Source organism: Mastigoproctus giganteus, chromosome 10 (genome assembly GCF_048544385.1).
Source record: "Mastigoproctus giganteus isolate SK-2022 chromosome 10, ASM4854438v1, whole genome shotgun sequence".
In the NCBI taxonomy this organism is placed as follows: domain Eukaryota; kingdom Metazoa; phylum Arthropoda; class Arachnida; order Uropygi; family Thelyphonidae; genus Mastigoproctus; species Mastigoproctus giganteus.
This window is the reverse complement of record NC_143584.1, coordinates 157,262,511-157,287,268: the sequence shown is the minus strand read 5'-3', so window position 1 is coordinate 157,287,268 and position 24,758 is coordinate 157,262,511. Positions and strand designations below refer to the sequence as shown.

At 37.7% G+C, this 24,758-nt stretch overlaps 1 protein-coding gene across 1 annotated transcript in view; it reads right to left on the bottom strand.

Annotated features, from left to right (window-relative positions):
* LOC150079403 (polycystin-1-like protein 1) overlaps nt 1-24,758 on the bottom strand; it is a 445,550-nt gene that overhangs the window by 15,040 nt on the left and 405,752 nt on the right. Inside the window, exons 41-42 of the mRNA XM_090383053.1 lie at nt 18,036-18,266; nt 12,135-12,305 (exon numbers count right to left, since the gene is read on the bottom strand). Coding sequence (XP_090239179.1) covers nt 12,135-12,305; nt 18,036-18,266 — 402 coding nt within the window. The remainder of the gene's footprint in view (nt 1-12,134; nt 12,306-18,035; nt 18,267-24,758) is intronic.

Below are 24,758 nucleotides of genomic sequence, written 5' to 3'. Positions count from 1 at the left end.
ATTTAAGCTTTTTTGTACCCAAATTGTACAATAAAACAACCACTTCAGAACATATCTTGACCGATGAACTCTGCCATTTAAGAGTAGTTGGCATTCAGATATCTGAATGCTATCTGGCTGAAATGAGTAGGGGGGCATAATTGTGCTTGAATTAACTATATGTATCATCTACTTCCAAGTGGCACATCCTTCAATAAATAGGGAGAATCATTTTTTTTTAAATTAATGGTAATTCGGTGTTGTTTAAATGTGTTGCCAAAAACAAAAAGGATCTGTTAATATAATCTTCAATGATCAGCACTCAAACTTTGACACTAGGCATCTCTAGTCATTGATCCCGCAGCTTTTGCAGGAAAAGCTATAAACTCTGTGCAAATGATTCACCTTTAAATTCTTCCAGATAGCCATGTGTGTGTGTTACATCTTACAGTATTGTCACCTGGATTTTTTTCCATGTGATTTAGCACTCATTCTACCAAACCAGAGCAACTATTCTTGCAGATCTTGGTCTTGTGTAGTTTGTGCTGGGTTTAAATTACACTGGTTCCTTCAATTATCAGGCATTTATCTGTTATGTTTGTGAGTATTATAAGAGAACATGTAACAAAGCCACTGATGGGATAAAGTAGGCAAAAGCTGATTTTTTTTTTTATGTAAACCCCAAACACGAGAGGTATCAGAACCTATAGTACTTAGTACCGTGCTTGGGTTGGCGGTTGAGAAGACGAAAGAAGATATTTGTTGACACTGGACGACTTGAACTTCTGTAGACTGTAATTTTCAGGAAATACGTATGAAGGAAGGTTGTTCCAGAAAACAGTAATTGAATGAATAAACGAGGAAGATGAAAAGTTGGTTCTGTGAGTTTGAAATTTGACAGTAAATGGATGTTGGCGGCACGTGTTCGGACTGCTTTGAAAGAGAGAGTGGGAATTATAGAAGCCAATTCAGAAGAACAGTGCCCGTGGAAATATCTGTAGAAGAGGCATACAGTAGAAACACAGTATGTCTATGAGACAGCGAGTGAACAGACTCTGTTAGAGATGATTCATTAATTAACCTAACTGCCCTCTTCTGAACGGAATCAAGAAGTCTGAGAGAGATTTTGGGGGCACCACCCCAGACGTGGAAACAGTATTCCATGGTAGGGTAGATTTGCGATTTGTACAGAGTGAACAGCTGTTTGGAAGAAAAGGTACGCCGAGAATAAAAGAGAAAACCAAGTTTTTTAGATGCAGAGGAAGCAATATTTGTAATGCGCTTGTGTCAAGAGAGATTAGAAGTCAGGGTAATCCCCAAGAGATATATCATTTTGCCTAGAAATTGGAGTGTCACCAAAGATAAGCATAGGAGCAGAAGAATCCTTTTTGTGAGATATAAGACAAGACTGAGTTTCAAAAGGATTGAATTCAACCAAGTTGTCTTTGCCTCACTGGAGAATTACCTGAAGATCGGCATTTAAGGAATTGGTAGCAGATATTTGAGAAGTTGACACTGATTGAGCAGGGCAAAGTTTCTCAAAATGGAATGCAATGTGCAAAATTATGGATAGGATTTCCATTCAATGGAGGTTTGTTATTTGGTTTTTAGGAGCATTAGCAACTAAGGCCATATTGCTCCGGGATATGCGGTGGTCATTCCCTGACCTTTCCGCATCCTTCGTATTTGGTGGTGATGAGCTCGAACCCCGGTCCAATCAAGACGCGTGTGCTACACACTGCTGCTCCTTCACACCTGGCTACGGAGGAAGGTCATTAATATACAAGAGGAAAAGAGTGGGGGAAAAAACTGAACCTCGTGGGACACCGGCATTAGTGGGGAAGTTAGAAGACAGAGAGCCATCTACCATCACCTTCAGCTAGCGATCAGAAAGAAAACTGGATAACTAATTACAAAAAAGTAGTTGGCAAACCATAAGATGGAAGCTTGTTTAGAAGACCATTATGCGAAACACGATAAAAAGCCTTTGAGATGTCAAGAGCAACTGCTTGTGTTTCACCGAACTTTTCCATTGAATTAGTCCATAAATGGGTAACATAAGCCAGAATATCACCAGTTGATTGACACTGATGGAATCTATACTGGCGATCTTTGATCAGACAGAAGGTTTCTAGGTAGTTTAAGAGTTGGCAGTTAATTGATTTCTCCATTACTCCCTTTCCCAGGGGAAAGGGAGTAAAGGTACCACATAAGGGAGTGCGATTCAGTTTGACAGATGGCGCTGGCAGCAGAGCTGCATGTTGTCAGGTGGGGGGAAGGAGACATACATTTACTTCATTGACCAGCATAACAAGTGGGTCCCCCGCCTATTTTTAATTTTCATAAATGATATTGATGAGGGTATCCAAGGTAAACTGGGAAGGGTGAACAACCCAAGTCAGACTGTGTTGCTTCAGAAAGATTTGGAGTGGTTGATATTTGGTCTGAAAAATGGAAACTAAATGTAAGATTATGCATTTGGGATCACATGATAAGCTAGGAAGAGAGGAACTAAAAGTGGTTCAAGATGAAAAAGACTTAGGCATTATGAATCGGTCCAACACGAAATTTTCCATGCAACGTAAACAGGCAGCTAGGAAGGCACTTGATGTCCTTTCTATGATTTATAGAACCTTTGATAGTAAGGAGAAGGTCATCATTCTCTTTTTCCAAGGTAGTGGTTAGACTGCATTTGGAATATTGTAATCAGGTCTGGAGATTGCACATTAAAAAAAAAAAAAAAAAACCACATAACTTCGAGAAGGGTTCTGAGAAGTGTGACCAGTGCACATTTGAGAAACAGCTTAGAAAGTGTGGATTGCAAAGTTTGACAACCAGACATCTAGGGGAAGATCTGATTGAGGTGTATAAGTCACTGAACAGATTGAGTAAAATGAACAAGGAAGGTTTGCACTCCTTTGTGGGCAACTCACAAGCCAGGGAGCATAAACATAAAATCTCAGGGAATAGCAGGGAATAGCAGATGATTGGATCTCATGAAGGTCACCTGTGGGCAGTGGGTTGTTGAACACTGGAATAAGTTCCCTTCCAATGTGGTAGAGGCAATTTTTCTGTTTCACATGAATTATTATATGATGCAGAAAAATTTGCTTCCTTGCATCATTCATTGTTACCACCAATACTGAATGTTTTTTCATTGAGCAAATGGTGATGTGGAAACTTTCTGCATAAGGGTGTCTAGCTTCTTCATGGTTCCATTTGGAAACCCAATACATGAGATCTGTCATTTATGTATATTCAGTTATATATTGTAAATGATTCACGTAAATGATTCATGTAAATTAATTAAGAGTATATGTACATAAAATAATATATTACACTACTCTGCATTTTGAAAAAAAATCACTGATGTTTTCTCAGAAAAGAGTGTTTCTGGATCATTTTCTAATACTGATTTCAAAAATCCCAAAGTAAAATTTGATTTTTCACAAATTTTTATTAATTTATGCACTGAAATTATAACAAAATGGTACTTTTACCAGACTTTTATACTTAAATACATACTGATAATACTATTAAAAAGGGCAGTATGGTAAAAAAGACAGCCGAACACCCACATCTCAATTCAAAAACTGATCTACGATCGATCTAATTTTGATATCTTTGATTTTCTTGAAGATCCTTCTACTTTACAGTCCCTCTCACCATCCAACAATAGTCAGCCATCATGTTTACATTCCACCTCACCTGGTATCTCATTTCCGTGTCTTTAATGTCCTGGTGAAACCTATCACCAAGTTCTTTGCTAACCCTTCCTAGATTTTCTGGGAAGAAGTTGATGTGGGAGTATAAAAAATGTAAATTGACATTGTTTCAGACCAGCTTCTTGAAGTTGCCAACATATTTTCAACTCTATTCTTGTAGTCGGGATCCTTGTTCTGTAAGAAGTCCTCAACCACACATCTGAAGCTAATCCATGCTTGTTTTTCTCTTTTATTCATAGTTCCCTCAAAATCTCGGTCCCTCATCAGTTTGTGAATTTGAGGTCCGACAAAAATGCCTTGTTTTAGCTTCGATAGGAATTTAGCACAACGGTAATTGAAGCTTTCACAAACCCAGTTTGATGTGTAAAGACTAGGGCAAAGGTGGAAGGAGGACAGTTTTGTGGTTTAAACTATATTCATTGATCCAGGCAACAGACTGCCCTTCTGGCAAGACTTTGACACCCCAGTGCTTAGTCCTTGCCTGACTGTCCCACTCATAAAAAGAAAGGCATTTTTGTGTAATCAGATTGCATGTCCAAGTAACATGCCTATCACTTTACAGTCAGCAGAGACCAACTAACCATGTTCTTTATACTTAATATTTGTCAACAGCTTCTTCAGATTCTCATGTTTTTTTCAAATGCACAGAATGATCAAATTCCTGGCATAAGGCAATCATGCTTGCCTTTCCTAAGCCAGGAAAAGATCCAAAAAATCCCAACAAACTACCATACTATCACTCTGACTAGCTGTCTGTGCAAAATCCTGGAGAGAATGGTAATTCCCGCCTTATATGGGCTCCTCTCCAGAGTACAGCGTGGCTTCCAAAGGAATAGATCCACTTTGGACTAGTTAATCAGGCTCAAAACTTCTATTCGAGATGCCTTTTTAAAACAAGAACACCTTGTGTCCATGTTCTTCGATATGGAAAAAGCATATGACACAACTTGGAGATTTGGAATTTTAAAAGACCTTTATAGCATCGGCCTTAGAGGTCATCTCCCAGTTTTTATCAAAAACTTTTTAACCCATTGTTCCTTCCAAGTTCATGTAGAATCTACCCTCTCTCGGTCTTTCAGCCAAGAGGAGGGAGTACCACAAGGATCCGTCTTAAGTGTTATGCTTTTTGCTATCAAAGTGAATTCCATCATGGAGCAACTTCCTCCAACTATAAATTGTGCCTTCTGTGTTGATGATTTTAGCATATTTTCTCAGTCTTACAGCATGAGGGTAATTGAGAGACAACTGCAACATGCAACAAGAAAGGGTGCAAGAATATTTGCTGATGCTATCGAGGCAGTGTTAGGTGGGTCGGAAAACTGCTAGCTTGGGGGGGAGACAAAGACCAATAGATTGACAGTAGCCACTGGCAGAGGTGAAAGAGATTCTTGCACTGCTTCTATTAGAATGAGCAGAAGCCTGAAAAACAAGATGCATGGTATTTCAGAGACTGCTGGGAGTCATTGCGGTACAAGTAAACACATGGGTTGTGTTAGGGTAGCTAAGAATAGAAACAGGTGCAGGTATACTTGCGTGTACACCAATGCTAGGAGTTTAGTAAATAAATTTGATGAATTTGAGGTATTGCTCAAAACATCAAAGGCAGATATTGTTGGGATATCAGAGACGTGGTGTCACACAGATATAGGGGATGCAGAACTGCAATTTGGGGAGTACAACGTCTACAGACAGGATAGGAAGGGGGGAGGGGTTATGCTATTAGTTAAGAAACACATAAAAACCAAGGAAGTGAAGCCAGTCGACATCGCTGGACAGTGCAGTGTTGAGTCAGTTTGGTGTGACATAAGCATTGGGAGATCAAAATTGAGAGTAGGAGTGTGCTATAGGCCTAATGACTCTGATGAGTATAATAAGGAACTGTACAGGGAAATAGAGTGGGCCAGTAAATCAGAGAGTCTTATAATGGGAGATTTTAATTTCCCAGATATTGACTGGAATTTGGGGGCTGGTTACTCACACACTAGCAGGGCTTTTGTGGATTTATTGGATGATTGTTTTCTACATCAGCATGTTCGGGAGGCTACTAGAGGGAGTAATACTCTTGATTTGATTATCAGCAGTGATTCTTCATGCATTAAGAATCTGCAGATAAATGAACCACTAGGTGGCAGTGATCACAGTGTGCTGAAGTGGGAGTTACTGAAAGAGGTAACTACCATTAGGGGTAAAGGGAAGGGTTATTGCTTCCGTAAAGGCGACTACGATGGACTGAGACAGTATTTAAATTCTATACAGTGGGACCAACTGGTGATGTTACCAACAGCAAATTCAAAATGGGAAGCATTCAAAGAACTTATCTTGGAAGCTACTAGGCTTTACATACCAACTAAGAAATATTGTTCAAGGTTTAGGCCAAAATGGATGTCAGATGAACTAATGAGGCATATGGATACTTACAAATTAACACATGACACAGAAGCCTATGATAGATACAAGTTGATATGCAACCAAGTTACAAAGGAGGTTAGGCAGGCGAAGGCAGATTACGAGAAATCCTTGGCAAGGGATGCAAAGAAAAACAGCAAAGAGTTCTTTACTTATGTAAACTCTAGAAGGAAGGGGATGAATCAGATTGGTCCACTTGATATTGATGGGTCAACTGTTGATGATCCTGCTCAGATAGCTAACAAACTAAATGAATATTTTGCATCGACATTCACACATGAGGAGTTATTCAGCAAGGGGAATGCCAGAGGTGTATTGAACTCTAGCAGTCAGCTACAGAATCTTGAAATAACTGGGAGTAAAGTGGAGGAGAAACTGTTGAAGATAAACACAAGAAAGGCACCCGGGGTGGATGGGATCTATCCAGTTATATTAAAGGAGGCAGCAAAGGAAGTAAGCAAACCCTTAGCCATAATTATGAGGGCTTCCTTGGACTCAGGGGAGGTACCCATAGACTGGAGATGTGCAAATGTGACCCCAATTCACAAAGGAGGATCAAAGGCTGACACAGGTAATTATAGACCTGTGAGCTTAACTTCTGTTCCAGGAAAATTAATGGAGGCACTGGTTAAAGAAGCACTGCAGGATCATTTAGACAAGACTTCAGTTATAGCTCAGACACAGCATGGTTTTGTTAAGGGGAAGTCTTGCCTGACCAACTTGATTGGATACTATGATGCAGTCACAAAAGAACTGGATGCAGGGAATAACTTTGATATTATATACTTGGATCTTAGAAAGGCTTTTGATACTGTTGCACATGGAAGACTGCTACACAAATTGGAGCAGTGTGACATTGGAGGCAAATTGCTGCTATGGATAAAGGGGTGGTTGAGGGGGAGAAGACAGAGAGTGGTAATCAATGGACACTGCTCATCGTGGACTAATGTTATTAGTGGAGTCCCTCAGGGCTGGGTCCATTATTGTTTTCTGTATTTATTAATGATATTGATGATGGTATATCAAGCTTAATGTCCAAGTTTGCAGATGATACAAAGGTTGGCAGGGTTGTCAAGGACACTACTGACACTATGCTGCTGCAACAGGATCTGGAAAGGTTGAGAGGTGGCAAATGAAGTTTAACATTGACAAATGTAAAGTACTACACATGGGAAACAGCAACCCCAGAGCAACGTATCAACTCTGTGGTACTACACTGACAGTGGTAGAGAATGAAAGTGACTTGGGGGTGATTGTGCAGGCAGATATGAAGTTCTCTGAGCAGTGCAGACGGGCTGCAAGAGTAGCTCATGGAGTATTGTCAATGATATACAGGAATTTTTCCAGCAGGGATAAGGAGGTGATTAGTCCATTGTATAAGGCAATGGTCAGGCCACACCTAGAGTACTGTATACAGGTCTGGAGGCCTCATTTCAAGAAGGATGTAGAGCTGCTGGAACGAGTACAGAGAAGGGCAACAAGATTAGTGAATGGAACAAAGGGGTGCTCTTACGAAGAAAGGCTTAAGTTTTGCAAATTACAGTGTCTGGAGACTAGGCACCAGCGAGGTGATCTGATAGAGGTGTATAAAGCCTTGAATGGTTTAAGCATGCTCAGTGCTGATGGGATTCTTCCTCTAGCTCAGAAAAATCACCTGAGAGGGCATAAATTAAAATTGAGGAAAGACAGATGTAGGATAGACGTGCGGAAATTTGCCTTTAGCCAGCGGGTGGTTGGTTGGTGGAACAGACTGCCATCCCTTGTGGTGGAGGTTGATAGCCTAAATAAGTTTAAGGCTCAGCTAGACAGGTATTTTGAACGAACAGAGGGGTGAAGTGGAAGTGGGTTTTTTTTTTTTTTTTTTTTTGGCTGATGCTGCATAAGCTTGCTTTCTTGCATCAAATGCCTCTACTAATGCTAATGCTAAATGCCATTGACCAACTGAGCTCATGGGCAACGAATAATGGCTTCAGGTTCTCTTCGAAAAAGACCATTTGCATACACTTCTGCCGCACGCTAATCTTCACTCTGAACCTGAACTAAGACTACGGCAAAACGCTGTTCTAGTAGTACCTGAGACTAGATTTTTGGGACTTTTATTTGACAGAAAGGTTACCTTTCTATAGCACATCTGTAAACTATGTGCAAAATGCATGAGAGGCTTGAACATCCTACATGCTATCTCATATAACTCTTGGGGTGCTAATTGATGCACTTCATTACACCTCTTCGTGCACTCACGAAGAGGTGTAATGAAGAGACCCATAGTCTAACTAAGATCACTAAGAGACCCATAGTCCTGAGACCCATAGTCTAACTAAGATCACTTCGTGATCTTAGTTAGACTATGGGTCTCAGGGATATGCATCTGCTAGACTCTGTGTACTCCAATGGTTGGACAACATACACCATCAGGTGATTCATATTGCCACTGGAGCATTTTGAACATCTCCAGTCCAAAGTTTCTATGTCGAAGTATATGAGCCATCACTATAACTCTTCGTAGAATACAGTTGTCTTTACAGTATGCTTTCAAACTAAAATCTTTGCCAGACCAACCCACGTGGACATCTGCTTTTGAGCCACAATCGGGAAATCTCAATAACACCCATCAGGCTGCTAAGCGTCCCTTTAGTATTTGTGTCCATGAGCTACTCAGAGAATTTAACATAACCATAGAGAATGTTGTTAGCAACATTCTCTACGGGCAACCAACTCCACCCATGCAATTTTTCTATTAACAAGTGGGGAAAAAGCCACCACTTTGAACTCTGTTTACCAAAAAACTCTATGCTGCCCATGAGCCAAATAACACTATATCTGGGAAGATACCCGACGAATGTAGCACATACTCAGCAGAGTTTTGTGTAATTGAGTTAGCCTTGAGCCACATTAAAACCCATTATCAAAGGTGTACAGTGTACACTGAAAGGACAGAATTTGTGGGATACCTGGTTCCCGAGCAATGCAATGCTGTCACCCCTCTCACAAGTGGACGAACCCACTGCTTGGGTTCGTCCACTAGCGAGAGGCAGATATATAGGTACACTGCATTCACGTAGACGGTAATTCGATGCCAGTATGGATAAACGTAGTGAATTAACTGACTTTGAAAGAGGGCTGATCGTGGGTGCCCGATTCATGGGTCACTCTATCGCGGAGGTGGTACAGAAATTGCAGTGCCCCTGTTCAATGCTATCAAGTGTACTGGGAATACGCCATTTCTGGAATAACATCTCGCTGTGGGCAGAGAAAGGTGGTAGATGAACGCTTCCATCAACGTCTGCCTCGCACTGTTTCAGCCAATCGGAGAGCAACAGTGGCACAAATCACTGCTGACTTCCATGAGGGAGGTTCCAGAAAAGTTTCCACCAAGACCATCAGGCAATTATTAGCTGCAATAGGTTATGGGAGCCACCAACCCACCAGAGTCCCATTGCTAACACCACGACACAGGACACTATGCTTCAACTGGGTGAAAGAACATTGGCACTGGACCTTGGATGATTGGAGATTGAAATAGCACAGCCTTCTTTTTACCATTTTCCCACAGTCCCAATGCTTCAACACAGGTTTGGCAAACTTTATGTGGAGCCCATTGTTTCTTGGCCAAAGAGTTTCACTCTAAAATAAGCACAATACATGTTTTTCGCAAATTCTGTAATATCTTGTTTTTTCTTGAGGACTACATAACTTCCACAAATATAACCAAATAAGTTCAGTGTGTTCAAAAACTTGCACAAAGACATTTTACTCATTTTTAAGCTCATTTTCAAACTTGAGGTTATCAAGTTTGACATGATAACCTCAACTGATAAACATGGAGCATGCAAAGTCAAGAAATAAATGACTGAAGGCAGTGTTGCCAACATGTGAAGATTTAGTTAACAAATTCCCAGCCTTTACGCCTAACTTCATACAGTCAATAATACAACTCATGACATCAACTTAGTGATTTGTGATATAAAAAAGGAATAACATTTCTGAAATCAGCATAAAACACTGAGTTAAAAACAGCAATTAGTTTACAAGTATCGAAAACTGTGTGCAGGGTGGTGTTCTTTACACAATCTTTCATTTATGTAAATGTATACCCTTCTATTTGTACAATATTTAAAACATTCATAGACAATGAAAGCCTCATTCAGTAACTTCAATGTAAGCTTAACTTAACTTTGTCAGTATTTTGTATGTTTACTTATATGTCACATAAGTATGACTTTAAACACTACTCCACGGCCCATTGTTCACCCTAATAAATGACACACTTATCAGAAACGAACAAACCCCCTAATAATAACAGATTTACAAGATAATGAACGTTAACATGCAAAAGTTTTTAAATACAGTGCTCCAGTGGACATTTGGACTTCTACTGTTTTGATGTGAACAACCAGTCATGTCAGTTGAAAAAGTGGTATTTTGTTTCACATGCAACTTAAATCCAGTTAGATAAACAAAGATCATATAGCTGTATAATTCGTGCCACTCTTTGTGAAGTGAAATTGGTCATATTGTTACTGCGAGGCCTGGCAGTTTTCTAGTCTTACCTACTGAATTGTTATGGAAAGATTTGTTCCTTCCCATCCAAAATGTTATTAATACATTTTGGATGGGAAGGAACAAAATTATCACATTGGAAAACATAAATGGGAATGTCTTAAGAGGGTTTTACTATATTAGGTATTTCCAAGTACAGTAATACACCGAAGTTACGCGATAGGTGGGTCGGAAAAAAACTGCTTAAGTCGAATTTGCGTAAGTCGGGGTAAAACTTTGCATATAAATACATATAAATTTTTTTTAATTGGGACCAAGGACTAACAAAAACACTAGTTTAGAAGAAAAATATTTAATAAAATTGCAGTTCTTTATACATATTAATACAAAATATGTATTAAAAAAATAAATGAATTATGTAAAAAAGTTATTTCAATGTCGATGGCTTCATAAAATCTAACAAATTCGTCTGATGACACAGCGCCTTCTTTTTTTGATGCAGAATTTCTTTGTAGCAAGCTAATAATTTTTTTATTCCTTGCTTTGTAGCTATAATGCATTCTTCATTGGAGTCTATGTTTTCTAAAATTTTTAAGCCCTTTTCAATTGAGCTGAGACCTTCTGTCAAGCTTGCAATTGTCATGTGCTTTTCTGGTGGAACTGGGTCTGAAGTGTCAGATACTTCAGTGACGTTTTGCTCACGCATCTCTATGAGCTCATTCATTGTCAGCTCCTGACTATGTGAATCCAACAGCTCGTTGACATCATCACCATTAACTTCCAAATCTAATTGCTTGGCAAGATTAACAACTTCTTTCTATGTTGATTAACTTCTTCACATGAGCAACATGATCAGTTTCTGGCGTTGTTTTCGTCTCGGTTTTGAAAAAAAATGAACAAAGTTACTTCCAGACACCATTCAATGTTTTTTTTGTGAATTTCATCCCAAGATTCTTCAATGATTCTTCGGCATCTAAAACATTGAATTGTTTCCAAAAGTCTTTAACAGATATCTCACTATTTTGTCTCAGCTTCATTCAGACGTGCAAACGAACGCCTCGTGTAGTAAGCCTTGAATGTTTTGATGACTTCCTGGTCCATCGGTTGAAGCAAGCTGGTTGTGTTTGGAGGCAAAAACACAACTTTGACATGTGGTTTGAAATTAATTAGGGTGGCAGGAGGATGACCGGGTGCATTGTCAATAAGAAGCATCACTTTAAATGGAATCTGTTTAGACTTTCAATAATGTTCGACTTTGGGTATGAAGTGGTGACCAAACCAGTCCTCAAAAACGGAAGCTGTCACCCAAGCTTTATGATTTGACTTCCAAATCACTGGTAAGGTAATTTTAGATATACACCAAACGAAAAAATCAAGAACCGCATAACTCTGAGTTCACGTAAGTCGGGGTATTACTGTATTTAATTTTTAGCCAACATATGAAGTGAAATGTATTTTGAATAAACTTATTTAAATGTAACAAAGAAAAAGCTTGACGTTTATGACTGATTAATTAATACTTACTGCTGGTGGTGTAGTACTACCACTTTCATCTTTCTTGTGATCTGTATGCACTAATTTTAATTTAAATGGATAAAATAACTTTTTAAATATGAGCTTCACACTATGAGTATTTTTAAATTTTGACTTCTTAAATTCAGTGCATATTTTGCTGTTGATTAGAGATACCCGCACCTGTAATTAGAAAAGAAAATGAAATTTCATTTGCATGTTAAGTTTATAGATCAACAATGGTCAGATATGTAACTGTTTAAAAAATGCTTAAAGTGGGTACTGTAGATTACGGTACTGTTTAGGGCTAAAGCCTCAGGTTACATAATTAGTTTAACTAATCTACAAGTTAGTGCATTTGCACCATTTCTGTACATAGCCAACTACATAAGTAGTTATAAATTGGCATCATTAAGTATATCTCATATTGTGAATACCTTTACAACGAGTTGCCATGATATTGCACTACCTCGAATAAGTAACGCTTCACCACAGGAGAAGACTATTGTTACTCATTCTCAGCAGATACCATCACCCATTTGGCACCGTTTCGGAGCTTATTGGCTCCTTGTCAGTGGGTGGGCAGGTACCCTAGTGTTGCAATGATGACATACTTCGAATTTATAACTACTTATAAATGCCAATTTATAACTACTTACGTAGTAGTTGGCTGTGTACAGAAATGATGCAAATGCACTATCTTGTACATTAGTGGGTACTATAGTAAAACTAAAATAATACAGCATACAACTGAAAATTCAATGATCTAACATTTGAGCAGGTGGCTAGCCAGCCGGCAAGCAAGCATAATATGTAACACCCTCCCCCCCCTTCCTCAGCATGCAATTTTAACTCAAGGTAATAAAAATTCTTACCATGTTTGTACATTTAGAATTAAGGCACCTGAGATATATAAAGCTAGTAAAATATACAGGTTAACTTATAATTAAAATGCCACTGTGCTTCTTTAGCAGAATTGTTTATCCAATACCATCAAAATTATTGCATGTTGACTCCTCTGGTATCTATTACACAGTGTTCACCTAGAAAATTAAATATATCTCAGAAAGAAAGCTACTATAGCCAAGCAGTTTAGTAACAAAAAATAATCTTTGTTGTATTTGGATTAATTTGTTTTAAGCAGAACAAAATTCTAAATTCATTACACTTCTTCATAATATCTCACCAGGGATCATCCATCATTCAGAGTATTATTCTTGGTTTTACACTAATTTGTGAGCTCTTTAGTTTATTTATAATAGTGTTATTTAGTTCCTAGAAGGCAGTGAGTTTCCATCAGATTAATGAAGTCAAAACGCAAAGTGTGCAGTTGTAGTAGATACCCAGAGAGAATTGCCACATGCAGTAACCTTGATATATAATCAAGGTTATTGCATATGATGACTTCAGTATTCTAAGTGCTTGCCTTAAATATTCCAATCCAACCTTGATGTTCTTAAAGTTGGCACTACTATTAAACAACTTTTTAAGTTTATTACTGAAATCTCAAAATAATATACTATTGGTAAGTTTTAATATTATTATGAATCTACATTATCAGAGTGTTGGATGCCATCAAATTACATAATTTGATATTTTAAAATTGTCCCCCATAACACTTTATAATAATAGCACAGACTCCCTTTCACATTACTTCTTAAGAAAAATTGTGTTATATAACATTTGTGTGTATCTTTCCTTGCCCATAATGCATGCTAACATTTTAGATGACTAATCCCACTTGCATAATGTAATTTTGCGAATTGATTGTATGATTAAACTAGTAGCAACACCCAATGCCTTGAGTAAGTGGAATTATAGCATTGTTAAAAGAGATGTAGAAATGTTTTTAGTGAATATTCAGACATCGAAGTTCTGAAAGAAAAAACAAAAAAGCAAGTACATATCTAATGAAATTTACTCCTGGAAGACAGTTTCAGAAATATTATTATTCCTTTAGATAATTCGCCTGAACCTTTACTTTTAATGATTATTATATAAACTCTACTTCATATTTACCAAAAGTAAATAAATTCCATATCATTAACATTTAAATTCTATTCTCAGGGGTCTGCCTTACAGATACCAAGTTGCTTTCCTGTAAACTTCATAAGTTTTTCAAAATACTATTTCCATCTTCTTTAGTTTCCTATTTTGGTATCTATACCAGTTTTCCCACTTTCTCTGCCTAACTGATTCTATCAATCTCTTCCCATTCCATGTTTCAAACCTAATCTTACAGTTTTCTTCCTTGATCTCTCTCGGCAATTCATTAGACTTGACACCTTTGAACAACAGGTTAATCTCTTCTACAGACCAGGTTCTCTGCTATCTTTTTTTGACATAAACATATTCTAGGCTGTATACACCATCCATTCTTTTCTGCAAGATCCATAAAAATTAAATTCTGTGTCATTTCAGTTATTTCTCAGTCAATATTTTTACTTTTTTTCTATTTTCTATTTCTGAGAGCAAAGTGTAGGAGAAATTGTTGAAGATAAACATAAAGGCACCTGGGGTGGATGGGATCTATCCAGTTATATTAAAGGAGGCAGCAAAAGAAGTAAGCAAACCCTTAGCCATAATTATGAGAGCTTCCTTGGAGTCAGGGGAGGTACTCATCGACTGGAGATGTGCAAATGTGACCCCAATTCACAAAGGAGGATCAAAGGGTGACAAGTAATTACAGACCTGTTAGTTTAAATTCTGTTCCAGGGAAATTAATGGAGGCGCTGGTTAAAGAAGCACTGCAGGATTGTTTAGACAAGACTTCAGTTATAGCTTGGATACAGCATGGGTTTCTTAAGGGGAAGTCTTGTCTGACCAATTTGATATCATATATTTGGATCTTAGAAAGGCTTTTGATACTGTTGCACAAATTGCTGCTATGGATAAAGGGATGGTTGTGTGGCAGAAGACAGAGAGTGGACTAATGTTATTAGTGGAGTCCTCCAGGGTCAGTTTTGGGTCCATTGTTGTTTTCTGTATTTAAAAATGATACTGATGATGGTATATCAGGCTTAATGTCCAAGTTTTCAGATGATACGAAGGTTGGCAGGGTAATGTTAATGTCAGTACGCTGCTGCAATAGGATCTAGAAAAGTTGAGCAGATGGGCTGAGAGATGGCAACTGAAATTTAACATTGACAAATGTAAAATACTGCATATGGGAAGCAGTAACTCCAGAGTAACGTATCAACTGTGAAGGTACTACACTGACAGTAGTAGAGAATGAAAAGGACCTGGGGGTAATTGTGCAGGCAGATATGAAGTTTTCTAGCAGTGATAAGGAGGTGATTATCCCCTTGTATAAGGCAATGGTCAGGCCACACTGTGAGTACTATACAGGTCTGGAGGCCTCCTTTTAAGAAGGATGTATACCTGCTAGAATGAGTACAGAGAAATGCAACAAGATTAGTGAATGGAATAAAGGGTTGCTCTTATGAAGAAAGTCTTAAGTTTTGCAAATTACAATGTCTGGAGACTAGGCACCTGCAAAGTGATCTGCTTGAGGTGTATAAAGCTTTGAATGGTTGGAACATGCTCAATGCTGATGGGATTTGTCCTCTTGCTGAGAATAATCGCCTGAGAGGGCATAAATTCAAATTGAGGAAAGACAGTTGTAGGATAGATGTGTGGAAGTTTGCCTTTAGCCAGCCGGTGGTTGATTGCTGGAACAAACTTCCATCTGTTGTTGTAGAAGTTGACAGCTTAAATAGATTCAAAGCAGAACAGACAAAAACATTTGGAGTGAGTGGATGGGTGAAACGAGAAGGGTTTTTTCTTTTATTTTTTTTTGCTGATGCTATATAAACTTGCTTTCTTGCATCATATGCCTTTACTAATGCTAAAAATGCTAATTTCACAAAATTCTGCTATGAGCAGAACTACCATAAATCATTTATGGTAGTTCTGCTCATAGCACAGGATCAATATGTATGACTGAAAACTTCTCCAACCAAAAGTGACTGCAAGGAGAGGTATGATATATTTAAATGCTACAATGTTTATTATCATCATTACTGCCAATACATAATCAACCAAAAAAAAAAACACCACTCCCACAACATTGTAGTTTGTTCCAACAATGAAATTACTCTCTGCCTGAAAGCAGATTTTTACGCATCTAACCTGCAGCCATCCTTTTTCAGTTTTAGTTTATTCAATCATTTTAAAGGCTTAACACATTTGCTGCCACCTATGTTTAAGGGAGTACATTTAGTGTGCTGTAATTTTTGGAATGTTGAGAAATAACATTCTGAAAAATCATAAATAATAGTTGAAATAAAAGTCACGAATTTATAGCTAAAAGCTAACACTTACATTTGGACTGAGCTTTTATTGCTGACAATACAAACTTCAAATGTCTCTGAAATGCAGGCAAGGTCTTGACAGGTTCAGTGAGAAAGTTTTTCTACATGAGAGATTTAAAACTCTAGGGCAGATTTTGTTGTAATAGTAGTAGTAGTAGTGGCATGTGATGCAAGAAAGCAAGTGTATGAGCTTATGCAGCATCAGCCAAAAAAAAAAAATCATACCATTCCCTTCAAATGTTCAGTTCCTCCTTAAATTTATTCAACCTATCAACTTCCACAACGACAGATGGAAGTTTGTTCCAGCAATTAACCACCAGCTGGCTAAAGGCAAATTTCCACACATCTTCTACATCTGTCCTTTCTTAATTTGAATTTATGCCCCCTTAGGTTCGTAATCTGAACAAGTGGAAGGATCCCATCAGAATTCAGCGTGCTCAACCCATTCCAGGCCTTATACACCTCAATCAGATCACCACGCAGGTGCCTAGTCTCCAGCCACTGCAATTTGCAGAACTTAAGCCTCTCTTGGTAAGAGGATCCCTTCATTCCCCTCACCAATCTTGTTGCCCTTCTCTGTACATGCTCAAGCAAATCTACATCCTTCCTGAAATGAGGCCTCCAGACCTGTACGCAGTACTCAAGGCGTGGCCTGACCATTGCCTTATACAGAGGTACAATCACCTCCTTTTCCCTGCTAGCAAAATTCCTATATATCATTGACAAAACAGCCCTGGCAGTCTGTTTACATTGCTCAGAAAACTTCATATCTGACTGCACGATTACTCCCAGGTCTTTTTCATTTTCTACCACCTTAAGTGTAGTACCACACAGTTGTGAAACAGTGAGGGATATTCTAAAAGGTATTTCAAAAAACAAGAGCTCAATGTTAGTTTACAACACTACTAGCAATGTTTCATAAGAGAAGAACTATCTCCAGGATGCTGAAGTTCAGTGATGTTAACTAAAAAAGTATGTTTAATATAAAATTAGTCTCATTACTACACAGCTGCAGCATCCAAAATAGCTGTAAATTCAATCAGTAACAGAGAGAATCTATGTGAAAAAATGAAATGAACAGCAACAAAAAAAAAAAAAAAAACCCACTCCTATCAAGCCTTAACTCTCCAAAAAAGTAAAGTAAAAAACAAGCGTGTTAAGAAGTCTTTTGTGAATTGAATTTTACTGCAGCTTAGTGGTATGCCCAAGGGAACTTAAACAATCTGACATTTATGGAAATGTCTAATTAAAATATCTTGTTCCTGAAAAAAAAAAATATTCAGACCATTTACTGTTAGATAGGAATCATTTTTCTAATATTTGTTTACACAATTTTAACCCTCAAGCAGGTGCATCAGTTGTATTTTTATACAAAAGAAAAATAATATTATATTTACTGGAGTGATAACCAGGTTCATAGTAGGTTTTACATTTGGCCTGCATCATTAATTTTGGAAAAATTGGAAGTATGACCAAAAAAAAAAAAAAGTTTCACGAGCAGGCATGTATACACTACCATACCTCTCTTGGAAATTTTTTTTCAGCACATCTGCTTCAGAGCCACTATCGTACAAAAATAAAAATCTGGTTGAATACTTACCAAGCTAATAAAAAAAATAAAAATAAACAACAGAATTAACAGAAGGGCAATATTATATAACTGATTCCAAGAAGTGCTGCTTTCTGTATTGTATGAATTGTGACACCATCTGAATAATGATTTCAAAATTGTGACACATTGCAGAAGAGGGGATGATAAATTTCTTTCTTCATCTGTTGAAAGTGCCTTACTCAAAAAGCAGTAACTGATCAACACAAGCAAGAATGAAACCTAGTTGAAAAGCAAATAAATGCAGTCTATTAATTGTACATCATATATAGTTTACCAAAATTACAATTACTTTATTTGAATACAGAATAACTAAAGTTATGTGAAGGACAAGTAGAAGATATGAATTTATGTAAAATAATGAAACTGTACTGTTCTTTTAGTAATATCCAGGTTTTGTGTAAAAGATAATTCTTTTTGCATGGTTTTGAATCTGTGATAAGAAGCCACCTTTGGAAACCAAAAAGAATGAACTTTAGTAGTATTTACCTCTGATCTGCATTATTAATTATTTTTTAGTTGGAGAAGCATAGCTATAAAAATAAAATCTGTGCTGGAAAAGATGCCATTAGATTTTGCCCACTTCACAACCCCAAAATTTGATCCTAACCCTTCAAAGTGAGTGCTCTAAACATGGGTGGACCCTGAGTAGGGTTTCTTCATGAAATTTTTAAAATTCATAAAAAATTAAAACTTTCTGCATAAATATATTCGTAACCCTGTGGGGATCTAAGAGCTCTCAGGAATTGATTTTCAGGAAGGGGAAAAAAAAAAGAAGAAATACAGTGAACCTTCTCTTAACGGACATCTCTCTACAACGGACATTTTCAAATTCCCCAACTCATCTCCAATGGTTTTAACGTGTTTGCAGCTTCTGTCTAACGGACATTCTCTGTAACGGACGTGGACAGGCAATCTGCACTGTTTCGTTTAGATTAGCACTTAATTTGATCTCCCCATAACGGACTGCGGGAGAGCTCACAGCCCTTTTTCTAGGAACTTTTCTTCCACGAATTGCCTCAATCGTGTGTTTATTTTCTATTTCCGATTCTCCAAATTTTATCAAGGCTTAGGTCGTGGTCTAAACCCTTTTTCAAGAATTTTAAGGCATGTGTAAAACTTCTGATGAATTCGGTGTGTGCAGGGAGGGGGAATTTGGTCGGTCTTTTCAGTTTCAGTTGTGTTCAGTGTCGTGTGAAGTGCACAATGTCTTCTCGTAAACATTTAACTTTAAAAGATAAAGTCGAACTCATTAATGCGTATGATCGGCAAAAAAATAGTGTTCGCAATCTTGCTGCAAAATTCAAAATCGGGAAGACGCAGGTAAGCGACATCCTAAAGAAAAAAAATGAACTGCTCAAACAATTTTGGCAACACAGAAATGATCAGGTTCAAAAATCATTCCCGAAAACTGCTGAACTTCAAATTGACAATGTTACGTATGAGTGGTTTTGTCGGCGCACGTGCTAAAAAAATTCCCATTAATGAGCCTATTATTAGGGAAAAGGCTTTGGAGGTTGTGAAATTTATGGGAGTAAATGAGTTCAAATCTTCTGTGGGATGGCTAGACAAGTTCAAAACTCGGCATAAAATTTCTTGGAAAACCGTAAGTGGTGAAGGTGGATCTGTTGATACTGGGGTTGTAACAGAGTGGACCGTCAAATTGGAAGATTTATGTCGTGATTTTGAAGCTAAGGATATTTACAACTGTGACGAAACAGGGTTGTTTTTTAAAGCTCTTCCTGAAAAAACAATGTGTCTAAAAAACGAAAAGTGCCAGGGCGGAAAAATTTCTAAGGAACGCTTGACTGTACTATTATGTACAAATATGCTGAGAGACTTTGAACAACCTCTTGTTATAGGAAAACCACAAAACCCTCGTTGTTTCAAGGGCATAAAGTTGAATCTTTTGAATGTTGACTGGAAGTCTAATAAAAAAGCGTGGATGACACGAGATATCATGAGCGAATGAGTAAGTCGCTTTAACCAAAACATGATTCGTCAAAACAGAAAAATTATTCTTTTCATGGATAATGCTGCATCTCACCCGCACATTGATTTGTCCAACATTCAAATCGTTTTTCTGCCACCAAACACATCTGCAGAGTGATCAAGGGATAATAAAAAATTTTAAACTTCACTACAGAAAATGTGTTTTAAGACATCTCATTGCAAACATGAACGATTGAACATGTGCAAGTGACCCTGCAAAGAAAATCAGCATCCTGGATGCGATTCAGTGGATTTCCTCTTCAGTAAACGCAATTAGGAAACAAACTGTTGTGAACAGCAATGTGGAGCACCAAGAAGAACAAGAACTTCAACATTTATTGATAATGTACGATACTTCAGCTTCAAGTGATCTTGGCTACAAAGATATAGACTCGAACCTCACTACAGAAGATGGTGCTCTAGATATCAACAACATTATCATCGATATTTTTCAAGAAGTTCCTCGTGAGGATGAAGAAATGGAAGGAGGTCATTCTGTCTAAGAACATATTAACGACGAACCACCCACCGATGAAAATAGAAGAAGCTCATACAAATCAATCGTTTAAAAATGTTTTTCGCCGCTGAAGAAGATACTGAAGGACTTTCGATGGTTTCTTCACTCCAAACAAATGTTGAAAACAAAATTATCAGCCGGAAGAAGGTGCAGAAGAAAATAAGTGATTACTGTATGTATTTTTCTTAAGATAAAGTCATAATATGCATAGCACAATTGTATGTATATTATTTACAAAAATATTGTGCAAAATCTGTATATAATTTAATTTAATTTTACATTAAACGTTTAACGATTTTTTTTTTTTCTCTCCCTCAGACTTCTTGTTAGTGGACACTTCTCTCTAACGGACAGATTTTCGTTCCCCATGGCTGTCCGTTAAAGGGAAGTTTCACTGTATATATTAGAACGAATGTTCAAACTAGTGGGTATAAAATTTATTTATTTTATCTTATAAACCATTCTTTAACCTTTACTGATTGCCTCAGTTTATTAGAAATTTTTTGTGCCTGGTGAGGGGTTAAAACTCATTTTCACTTCTCTTTTTGAACAACTACTATCTCCTACATCTTTTTATGTACTTATTCAGTGCAAGAATGGATTGGATAGTTTGCAGGAATTAGTGGGGAAAAAAGCTTATACCTTTAGATTAGGTTAAAATAGACAGGGGGAGGGACTTTTTCAATATGAATCCGAGAATGGCCATTCAACCCTATGATGGAGATCAGAAGGTTGTTATAGGATTTTAAGGGCATCATAAATTTAGGCCATACTGTGCCACACAATGTTCTGTGGTTTAGTTTACTGGAGAAAAATCTATAACTAACTCAGCCATGTTGTGAAAAAGACCCATAAAAATTCCTTGCGTCATTGACAGGATTCAAACTCGGGTCTTTTTTACCCAGTGTGAGAAGGATGGTGATTATAGCAATCAGAGGGACCTAGAGAATAGTTATGAAGTGCCATTGGTGGGTAAAAGTTCAAGAGTGTTTAGTTAAGTGGTACGGTTGACTGGAATTATGAACATTAAAGTCACCAAGGAAAATGATCCATGGTGACATTTTTTCCAGAAATGTTACATTGGAAAGTCTTCCTTCGTTAAGGCAAAAGTTGGGAGAGGATAAGTATGATGTGATGAAGTTTTTTGATCTATGCCATACACATAGTAGAGATACTAACTCCCTGAAGATTCAGCAACTATTTTTCAGCTGCTATTTTAGCAGCATGGATATGTGGGAAACTAGGTGAAAGGAAAAGAAATGTTAATTAACATTAATGAGTCAAAGAAATTATAATTATCAAATAAGAAAATCCATCCACAAGTGTTGTTACATGTGGATGGGCAAATGGGCATGATGAAGATAAGAGGCACTTTACACATATATGCTAATGTGCCTAAAAGCAAACCATATGGTGTTCACTGCAGCAGGCAAATTAAGAGTTTCTATTGTCATACATCAAATTTTCATGTAGAATTCATTGAATTAGTGTGAACCCGCTATATTATCAACAACAACTTTTCTGTCATTTTGGCATAGTTATCTCCACATAATGTTATAAACTTGAACTCTGTTGAAGATTAGTGATATTTGGGGATCAGATATATAAAATGATATTTGTAATTATTATTATTCAATTTATGTACTGTTTATATAGTGCTATTGGGAAACGTTAGGATCCTTTTATTAGTATTAGTATTAGTAACGGCCGCATGGTGCAAGAAAGCCTATGGCTTATGCTGCACCAGCCAAAAAAAAAAAAATCCGAACAAAACAATGATAAAAACAAAAAATAAATAAAAAGGAAATTAAACCTATCATCCTATGCGCTTCCCTTACCCGAAAGTACTATCCAGATAACTTTTGAATTTCCCCAAACTGTCGGCCTCTACCACCCATGAAGGCAATTTATTCCAGTAATTTATAACTAGCTGGCTAAAATAAAACTTCCTGCAGTCCAATCTAAACATTTCCCCCCGTAACTTGAATTTATGTCCCCTAGTTCTAGCATCATTTATAATCTTGAAAATTTTGTCCTCATTCATTTTACTGATGCCTCTCAGAGCCTTAAACACCTCAATCAAATCTCCTCTAAGGTGTCTAGTTTCCAAACTCTTGCAACCCACATATTCGAAGTCTTCTTCATAAGGACGCCCTTTTGCCGATCTCACCAGGCGAGTTAACCTTCTTTGCATCCTTTCAAGAAGCTCGATGTCTTTCTTTAGGTGCAGTCTAACATAAGCCTTATATAATGGGATTATCACGTCCCTATCTCTACTTGCAAAAGTTCGATAGATTATCGATAGGACACCATGGGCCTTCCTTGCAACCTGTTTACAATGCTCAGAGAATTTCATGTCTGACCGTATCGTAATACCCAAGTCCCTTTCCTCCAGTACTGGGTTTAGTTGAACTCCACCAAGTGAATACGTTATTTTGGGATTACTGTTTCCCAGGTGTAATACCTTACACTTTGTTGGATTAAAGCATAGCTGCCATTTTTCTGACCATTCCTGAAGTCTATCTAGGTCTCTCTGAAGAAGCTCAGCTTTGACAGTGATCATTAACTACTCTACCAATTTTAACATCATCTGCAAATTTAGACATCACGCCCTCTATCCCTTCATCAATGTCGTTTATGAAAATTAAAAACAACAGTGGTCCTAATACTGATCCTTGGGGAACCCCACTTCTTACATCAACCCAATCTGAGGAATAGCCATTTATCACAACCCTCTGCCTCCTGCCCTGAAGCCATCCTTCTATCCATCTAAGGATTTTCCCAGTGATTCCAACCTGTTCCAACTTATAGAGCAACCGCTCATGTGGGACTGAGTCAAAAGCTTTGCTGAAATCTAAATAAACAATGTCGAAATTATTCCCTAAATCCAGCTCGTGAGTGACCCTTTCGAAATAGCGAACCAGATTTGTTAAACATGATTTTCCCTTTACAAAACTATGCTGAGTATCCTTGAGAATTTCAATTCGATCCAAATGATCCTGAATTCCACCCTTGATCATTGCCTCCATGATTTTCCCTATTACTGAAGTCAGACTGACAGGTCGATAATTTCCAACTTCACTTTTAGAGCCACCCTTATGTATGGGAGATACATTTGCACTTTTCCAATCCAAGGGAATCTCCCCAGAGTCTAGTTATGCTCGCATAATTAGCCTCTCTTAAGATTATAGGGTATATTCCATCAACTCCAGGAGCCTTACTGGTCTGTAGGCTCGAAAGTTTTTTCATTAAATAATCTTGCGAAATTTCAATGTCATTAATTACATATTTTTTAACTTCGCTCCCACAATTTCCCATTGCCACAAAAGGCTTTTCATTTGTAAATATCGATGCAAAATAACTGTTGAGTTCATCTGCAACGGCAGCTGGTGTATTTATTACTATCCCCTTTCCCTTACGTAAAGGTCCGATCTGGTTTGTCCTGCTCTTCTTGGCATTTATATATGTGAAGAATTCTTTATCCCCCCTCTTTGCTCTGTTTGCTAGTGATTTCTCATAAACTGCCTTTGCCTGTCGAACCTTTTCTGTGGCTCTATTACACATCACCTTGTAGCTGTTATAGGCTTCAGTACTTTTTATTGCTCTGTAACCTTTCCATGCCACCTTTTTCTGCTCAAGTAATGCGGCAACTTCACTATTCATCCAACTTGGAACCCTTCTCATGGAGTGTTTTTTTAATGGTATATATGCATTCAAGGCATCTGTGATTAATGTTTTAAAAGCGTACCGCAGTTCAATTGTATTCATTCTCTGCGCGATATCTACCCGGTTAATAGAGGCCATGTAGTACCTTAAGGCATCGTAATTTCCTTTTCTGAAATTAAAACCCATTCCTTTGCCTTTTACTTCTGCTACCTCTCTCGTCGTCATCATCCACCGTAGAACTCCATGATTGGTTCCTCTACTGTCAGCCCTGTTATGTCATCTGATTCATGTGTGATGATGAGGTCTAGGATATTCTTTTCTCTAGTACTTTCCCTGACATGTTGATACAAATAACAGTTATATATGGTACTAGATTGTAATTCATTTTTGAATGCAGAAAGCTTTACATATAAAAGTGCAATTATTTTCTGCTTTGTTCAGTGATGTAATAAAGTTATGGTACATGTCATCAAACACAGAATTAATATGCGACCTTTGGGTTGCCAGGCAGGCAGGCACTTTACCCACCTGGCATAGAG